Source organism: Cyprinus carpio, chromosome A12 (assembly GCF_018340385.1).
Source record: "Cyprinus carpio isolate SPL01 chromosome A12, ASM1834038v1, whole genome shotgun sequence".
NCBI lineage: Eukaryota > Metazoa > Chordata > Actinopteri > Cypriniformes > Cyprinidae > Cyprinus > Cyprinus carpio.
Window position 1 is genome coordinate 24,446,507 of NC_056583.1, and position 8,388 is coordinate 24,454,894.

The 8,388-nt window shown below is 31.0% G+C and overlaps 1 protein-coding gene across 1 annotated transcript in view; it reads right to left on the bottom strand.

The window, feature by feature from the left end:
* Nucleotides 1-7,195: 7,195 nt before the first annotated feature.
* Nucleotides 7,196-8,388, bottom strand: part of LOC122147066 (mucin-22) — a 21,710-nt gene continuing 20,517 nt past the window's right edge. Inside the window, exon 8 of the mRNA XM_042768081.1 lies at nt 7,196-7,200. Within this exon, the coding sequence (XP_042624015.1) occupies nt 7,196-7,200 (5 nt within the window). The remainder of the gene's footprint in view (nt 7,201-8,388) is intronic.

Genomic DNA, 8,388 nt, shown 5'->3' on the forward strand with positions numbered 1-8,388 from the left:
TTTCCAGTCAGTTAAGCAAAATTAAATGATCATGTGTCAAATGCTTCACTTAGGTCAAAGAGGATAAAGACTGATGCATTGTTCATATTTTGTTTATATTTCAAATTATTTACTACTTTAAATTTGTTTACATACTTAAAAATTATATGGTAGAAATTGGTCTCAGACTATTATAGAGAAAAAAAATTAGATTTCTTCCCCCCATAATTGTCATCTGTAAATTTGAAAGCATTTGAGAGTTGTCCTGTTTTTTCAGAGAGCCGTTTAACAATATTAATTAAGGACATAGTCATTTAAGTTGAGCATACAATAGGTATAGGGTCTCAAGACAAGAATATCACTGGGAAACTGTTTGCAAAAGCTTTGGTAGTTTATTAGCTCTCCTGAAACACTTCCATTTTATGGGGTGGGTATATGATTCTTCTTGATTTCACTATTGAAATTTTATCAGTATAATGTACAGAAGACTTAATTTGTTTTATTATTATTATTTTTATTTTTTTTCAATATGCAGGAAAATAAAAACACAAAATAAAAAAAAAAAAATAAAAAAAATAAATATAAAAAAGTTCTTTAACAAAAAATATGGGTTGTGAAAAAGCACTCTGGGATTGTTACAATTTCCACTGATACATTATTATGTTTTTATGTTTTTAATAAAATAATTTTTGCTTTCAGAGTGCACTGTTTTTTGCTATATGGTTTGAAGTGTTATTTATTAGATATTTATGTGCTCTCACGATGACCTAACATGTGCATTCATTCCTTAAGGGCAATTTATTAAATATGGATCTTATTTGAAATTTCTCTGCAGCCACTTTAGACAGAAAAGGTTTTAAAAAGACTTTAAAACTATCAACCTTTTGTGGTAATTTTTGTTGTTGTCTCGGTTGTTGTGGTACCTCTGGTGTTGTGCTTTCTGTTGTTGTCCCGGTTGTTGTTGTCTTTTGGAGTTGTGGTTTCTGTGTGTTGTGCTTTCTGGGTTGTGGTACTTTTGTGGTGATTTGTGTTTTGGTGGTTTTTTTGTGGTTGTTGGGTTGTGGTACTTTTGTTGTTGTTGTTTTTTTGTGTTGTGGTTTGTGTTGTGGTGTTTTCTGTTGTGGTGGTCTCTTAGAGTGTGCTTTTGGTTTGTGTGTGTGTGTGTTGTGGTGGTGTGGTTGTGTGTCTGGTGTTTTTGTTGTTGTTGTGTGTTTCTGTTTGTGGGTATACTGTGGTTGTGTTTTGGGTGTAGTGTCTGGTGTTGTGGTTTTTGTGTCTTGGTGTGGTTTGGTGTTTGTGCTTTGGTGGTGTGTTGTTTTTCTGTGGTGTTTGGTGGTGCTGTTCTGTTGTACTTTGGTCTGTTTTTGTGGTCTTTTGTTTTGTGTGGTTGTGTGGTGTTGTGGTTGTTGTGTGGTGTTGGTGGTTTCTGTTGTGTTGTTTTGGTTGTTGTTTGTTCGGGTGTGTGTGGTACCTGTAGTGGTTTTGTTCTGGTGTTGTGTGGTCTGTGTGTGGTGTGTTTGTTGTGCTGTTGTGTGGGTACCTGGTGTTTTGGTAGGTGCTTTTGTTGTGTGTGTGTTGTGTGTTGTGGTGTTGTTGTGTTTTCTTTTGGGTGTGGTCTTTGTTGTGCTTTCCCCTTTTGGTAGTTGTGGGTGTTTTCTTTGTGGTTTGTCTGTTGTTGTCTGTTGTGGTCTCGGTTGTTGTGGTACCTGTGGTGGTGTTTTCTGTTGTTGTAGTGTCTGCAGTGGTCTCGGTTGTGGTGTCTGTGTGCTGTGTGGTTGTCTGTTGTGTTGTGTTGTTGTGGTACTGTTGTTGTGGTTTCTGTTGTGGTGTGGGGTGTGTTGTTTTAATTGTGTGTTGTGGTTTCTGTGTTAGTGCTTTCTGGTGTTTGTGGTCCTGTGGTATTGTTGTTGGTGTTGTAGTGGTTTTGTGGTGTTGTGCTGTTGTTGTGGTTTCTGTGTTGTGGTTCGGTTGGTGGTGCTTTCTGTTGTTGTTTTTGTTGTGGTTTGTTTGGTGGTGGTACTGTGGTTTGTTGTGGTGGTTCGGTTGTGGTGGTTTCTGTGTTGTTGTTGTTTCTGTTGTGGTGTGTTCTGTTGTTGTATTGTCTGTTGTGTGGTCTTGTGGTTTGTGGTAGTGGTGTTGTGGTGTGGTTTAGTGGTTGTAGTTTTTGTTGTGTTGTGGTTTCTGTTGTGTTGTTGGTGGTCGTTGTGCTTTCTGGTGTTGTGGTACCTGTGGGTGGTGCTTTCTGTTGTTGTAGTTTCTGTTGTCGTCTCTGATGCTTTCCTTTTTTGTGGTACCTGTAGTGGTGCTTTCTGATGTTGTACTGTCTGTTGTGGTTTCGGTTGTGATGCTTTCTGTTGTTTGTGGTGTGGTTTGTGTTGTGTGTTTGTTGTGTTGTAGTGTTGTTTTTTTGTGTTGTTGTGTTGTGGTTTTGGTGTTTGTGGTGTTTGGTCTGTTGTTGTGTTGTGTTTGTGGTGGTACTTTTGTTGTTGTTGTCTCTGTTGTTGGGTCTGGTTGTTGTGTGTTGGTCTGTTGTTGTGGTTTGTTGTTGTTGTGGTGTTTCTTGTTTTTTTGTTTTTGGTGTTGTTGTTTTGTGTCTGTTTGGTTGGTGTCTGTTCTGTTTGTTGTTTTGTTTTTGTGTTGTGTTGTGGGTGTTTGTGTTTACCTTGTTGTGGTGGTTTTCTGGTTGTTTTTTTGGTTGTTGTTGGGTGTGGTGGTTTTTTTGTTGTTTTTGGTCTGTTGTTGTCTGTTGTGGTGGTTTTGTTGTGGTTCTTTTTGTGTGGTGGTACTTGTGGTGGTGTTGTTCTGTTGTTGTTTTGGTGTGGTTTCTGGTGTTGTGGTACTTTGTTGGTGCTTTTGTGTGTGTGTTGTTGTGGTCTCCGGGGTTTGTGGTTTTCTGAAGTAAATATTAACCGTGGTTTGTTTTGGTTTTTTTAATGTTGTAGTTTTTTTTCTGTTGTTTTTGTGTTCTCGTTTTGTTTGTTTTGGTTGTGTGTGTGGAACTTTCTGTTGTCGTGGTCTCCGTTGTGGTGCTTTCTGTTATTATATAATAGTAAAATATTAACCAAACTTTGTTTAGCACTTTTAATATCTAAAATCCAGCTCAAAGTGCCTAACAAGAAAAAAAAAAAAAAAAAAAAAAAAAAGAACCTCAACGAAAAAATTTAAAATAATAATGAAAAAAAAAAAAAAAAAAACAAACCTTTCCCCTACTGGTATATAATAACATAAAATCAATCTTTTCTCGAACTGGCAACCAGTGTAATTTTATTAAAACTATTAATATGGTCTCTCTTTCTTGATTTAGTCAGTGTTTTGTCCGCCGCATTTTATATCAATTTTAGCTAAGCTATGAGACAGTATACATAGCATTACATTAATCATGATGAGCAAAAATAATAAGTTTATGTCACTTGATTAATCTGATATTTAAAAGTCATAGTCCATAATCACACATAGGTTCTTTACTTTTGTCTTAGTTTGTAGATTAATGGAGCATAATCCAGATTCTTTCCTTCCTCTTTCATGCTCAGCGCCCTCAATAAGAGTTTCACTTCAATCTTCATGCAAGAGTGTCTCTGAAATCCTCTGAAATTTATAATTATATATCATCGACATAAAATTGTTAATTCATCCCATGTTTCTGAGTTATACTGACCAGAAATGTAATTTATAATGAAAATAAAAGTAACCCAAGAATTTTATCTTTAGGAACACCATATAGTATTTAACATATCTATGATACATAGTTACCTATATTAATAAAATATTACCTTTCTGCAATATGTCTTGAACCAATTTAGAATATTACTGGAGAGACCAATTTCCAGTCAATTAAGCAAAATTAAATGATCATGTGTCAAATGCTTCACTTAGGTCAAAGAGGATTAAGACTGATGCATTGTTCATATTTTGTTTTTATTTCAAATTATTCACTACTTTAAATTTGTTTACATACTTAAAAATTATATGGTAGAAATTGGTCTCAGACAATTAGATTAGAATTTCTAAAATATTAGATTTCTTCCCCCCATAATTGTCGTCTGTAAATTTGAAAGCATTTGAGAGACTTCCTGTTTTCAGAGAGCCGTTAACAATATTAATTAAGGACATAGTCATTTAAAGAGCATACAATAGGTATAGGGTCAAGACAAGAATATCACTGGGAAACTGTTTGCAAAAGTTTGTGTTTATTAGCTCTCCTGAACACTTCCATTTTATGGGGTGGGTATATGATTCTTCTTGATTTCACTATCGAAATTTTATCAGTATAATGTACAGAAGACTTAATTTGTTTTATTATTATTATTATTATTAATATTATTATTTATTCAATATGCAGGAAAATTTTCACACATGGTTACAGATGGATGATTTAACAAATTAAGAGATTAGTTACTTAAAAAAAAAAAACAAACAAAAAAATAATGGAAAAAAGCACACTGGGATTGTTACAATTTCCACTGATACATTATTTATTTATTTGTTTTTAATAAAATAATTGGCTTTCAGAGTGCACTGTTTTTTATATATACCTGAATGTAATTATTAGATATTTATTATCTCACGATGATCTAACAGGTGCATTTATTCCTAAAGGGCAATTGATTAAATATGGATCTTATTTGAAATTTCTCTGCAGCCACTTTAGACAGAAAAGGTTTTAAAAACACTTTAATACTATCCACCTTTTGTTGTAATTTCTGTTGTTGTCTCGGTTGTTGTGGTACCCGCTGTGGTGCTTTCTGTTGTTGTCTCGGTTGTTGTGCTTTCTGGAGTTGTGGTACCCGTTGTGGTGCTTTCTGTTGTTGTGGTCTCGGTTGTGTTGTTGTGTTTGTGCTTTCGGTTGTTGTGGTTTGGTGGTTTTTGGTGGTACCTTTGGTGTTCGTTTTGTTTCTGGTGGTGTTTCGGTGTGTTGTTTTCTCTGTTGTGGTCTCGGCTGTTGTGGTTGTGGTTTCGGTTGTTTCTGGTGTTGTAGTGTCTGTTGTGGTTTCGGTTGTTGTGCTTTCTGGTGTTGTGGTACCTGTTGTGGTGCTTTCTGGTGTTGTGGTTTTTACCTGTTGTGGTGCTTTCTGGTGTTTGTAGTGTTGTGTTTTTTTGGTCTCGGTTGTTGTGCTTTTTTTGGTGTTTGTGGTACCTGTGGTGGTGTTTTTGTTGTTGTGTTTGTGTTGTTTTGTTTTTGGTTTTTTTGTGTGTTTTTGTTTTGGGTTGTTGTGTTTGTGTTTTGTGTTTTTTTTGTTGTGTTGTTGTTTGTGGTTTTGTGTTGTTTTGGGTGGGTGTTGGGTTTCTGTTGTGTGTTTTGTGTGTTGTTTTGGGGTGTTGTTTTTTGCTTTTTGTTTGTTGTGTTGTTGTTTTGGTGTTTTTGTGTTTTTTTTCTGTTGTTGTGGTTTTTTTGTTGTGGTGCTTTCTGGTGTGTTTGGTGTTGTGGTGGTGTTTTGTTGTGTTTTTTTGTGTGTTCGTTTTTGTTTTGTTGTTGTTTTGTGTTGTTGTTGTTTTTTGTTTTGTTGTTTTTTTGTTGTTGTGGTTTTTTGTGGTGCTTTCTGGTTTTTGTGTTGTTTGTTGGTTGTTTTGGTGCTTTTTTTTGGTGTTGTTTTTTGTGTTGGTGTTTTTTTTTGTTGTTTTTTTGTTGTGTTGTGTTTTTTTTGTTGTTTTTTGTGGTGTTTTTTTTGTTGTTTTTGCTTTTTTGTTTTGGTTTTTTTTTTTGTGTGTTTTTTTTTTGTGTTTGTTTTGGTGTGTGTTTTGTTTGTTTTGGTGTTGTGGTTTTGTTTTTTGTGGTTTTTGTTTTGTGTTTTTTTTTTTTTTTGTTTTTTTTTTGTGGTGGTGTTTTTTTGGTTTTTTGTTTTTTTCTGTTTTTTGTTTTTTGTTGTTTGTTTTTTTTTTTGGTTTTGTTGGTTTTTGTTGGTGTTTTTTTTGTTTTTTTTTGTGCTTTTTTGTTTTTTTTTTGTTTTTTGTTTTGTGTTTGTGGTTGTTTTTTTTTGTTGTTGTTTTTTTTGTTGTTTTGGTTGTTTGTTGTTGTTTTTTTTTTTTGTGTTTTGTGTGTTTTTTTTTTTTTTTGTTTGTGTTGTTTGGGGGGTGTGTGTTGTGGGTGTTGTTGTGTTTGTTTTGTTTTTGTTTTTTTTTTTGTGGTGTTTTCTGTTTTTTTTTGTTTTGGTTTTTTTGTTGGTGGTGCTTTTTGTGTGTTTTTTTGTTGTTTTTTTGGTGTTCAGCTGTTGTGTTTTTGTGTGTGGTGCTTTCTGTTTGTTGTGTTTGTGTTGTTTTTCTTTTTTGTGGTGCTTTCTGGTTTGTAATGGTTTTTGGTGTTTGTTTTTTTGTTGTTTTGTTGTTTCTTTGTTGTGGTCTTTGGTTTTGTTGTGTTTTTTGTTGTGTTTTGGTTTTTTTGTTGTGTTTTTTGGTTTTTGTTGTTGTTTGTTGTTTTTTGTTCGGTTTTTTTTTTTTTTTTGGTTTTGTTGTTGTTTTTTTGTTTTTTTGTTTTTTGTTGTGTTTGTTTTGTGGTACCTGTGGTGGTGCTTTTTGTGTTTTGTAGTGTCTGTTTGTTTTCTCGGTTGTTTGGTTTTTTTTTTTTTGTTGTTTTTGTTTTGGTGGTTGTTGTTTCTTTTGTTTTTCTGTTTTTTTTTTTTTTTGTTTTTTTGTTTGTTGTTTTCTTGTGGTTGTTCGGTTGTTGTGTGTTTTTTTGTTGTTTTGCTTTCTTTGTTTTTGTTTGTGGTTTCCGTTGTGGTGCTTTTTGTTTATTTTTTAGTTTTTTTTTGGTTTTTTTTGTTTTTTTTTTTAATATTTTTTCCAGCTCAAAGTGCCTTGGTTTTTTTTTTTTTTGTTGTTTTTTTTTTTTTTTTTTTTTGTTTTTTTTTTTTTTTTTTTTTTGTTTGGTTTTGGTTTTTTGGTTTTGTTTGTTGTTTTTTTTTTTTTTTTGTTTTTTTTTTTTTTTTTTGTTTTTTTGTGTTTTTTTTGTTTGTTTGTAAACAATTTTTTATTTTTTTTTGTTTGTGTTTTTTTTTTTTGTTTTTTTTTGTTTTTTGGTGTTTTTTTTTTTTTTTTTTATTTTTTGTTTGTTGTTTTTTTTTTGGTTTTTTTTGGTTTTTGGTTTGGTTATTGTGGTGTTTTTTTTTTTTTTCTTTTTTTTGGCAACCAGTGTTTTGTGGTTTTTTTTTTTATTAATATTTTTCTCTCTTTCTTGATTTTGTTTTCAGTGTTTTGTTTGTTTGTTTGTTTGTATCAATTTTTTCTAAGCTATGAGACAGTAAACATAGCATTACATTAATCATGATGAGCAAAAATAATAAGTTTTATGTCACTTGATTAATCTGATATTTAAAAGTTATAGTCCATAATCACACATAGGTTCTTTGTTTTTTTTTGTCTTAGTTTGTAGATTAATTTTGCAGCATAATCCAGATTCTTTCCTTCCTTTTTTTGCTCAGCGCCCTCAATAAGAGTTTCACTTTTTTTCTTCATGCAAGAGTGTCTCTGAAATCCTTGTGAAATTTATAATTATTTTTATCATCGACATAAAATTTTTTTTTTGTTTTTTTTGTTTTTTTTGAGTTATACTGACCAGAAATGTAATTTTTAATGAAAATAAAAGTTTTTTTGGTTTTTGTTCTTTTTTTTTTTTTATAGTATTTAACATATTTATGATACATTTTTTTTGTTATATTAATAAAATATTTTTTTTCTGCAATATGTCTTGAAACCAATTTAGAATATTTTGGTGGAGAGACCAATTTCCAGTCAGTTAAGCAAAATTAAATGATCATGTGTTTTTGCTTTTTTGTAGGTCAAAAAGGATTTTTTTTTGATGTATTGTTCATATTTTTTTTTTTTTTTTAAATTATTTACTACTTTTTTTTTGTTTACATACTTTTAAATGGTATGGTAGAAATTGGTCTCAGACTATTATAGAGAAAAAAAATTAGATTTCTTCTTTTTAATTGTTTTTTTTGTTTTTGAAAGCATTTGAGAGACTTCCTGTTTTTTTTTTTTTTTTGTTTATTTTTTTTTTTTTTTAGTCATTTTTTTTTTTTTTTTTTTAGGTTGTTTTTTTTTTTTATCACTTTTTTTTGTTTTGTGTTTTTGTTTTTTTGTAGTTCTTTGAACACTTTTTTGTGTTTTGGGGTTTTTTTTTTGATTGTTCTTGATTTCACTTTCAAAATTTTTTGTTATTTTGTTTTTTTTTTTTTTTTTGTTTTTTTATTTTTTTTTGGTTTTTTTTATTTTTTATGCAGGTTTTTTTTTTTGTGGTTTTGGATGGATGATTTAACAAATTAAGAGATTTTTTTTTTTTAAAAAAACAAACAAAAAAAAAAAATTGTTTTTTTTCTGTGGTGTTGTTTTTTTTTCCACTTGATTTTTTTTTTTTTTTTATTTGTTTTTTTTTTTTTTTTTTGGTTTTCAGAGTGCACTGTTTTTTTTATTTTG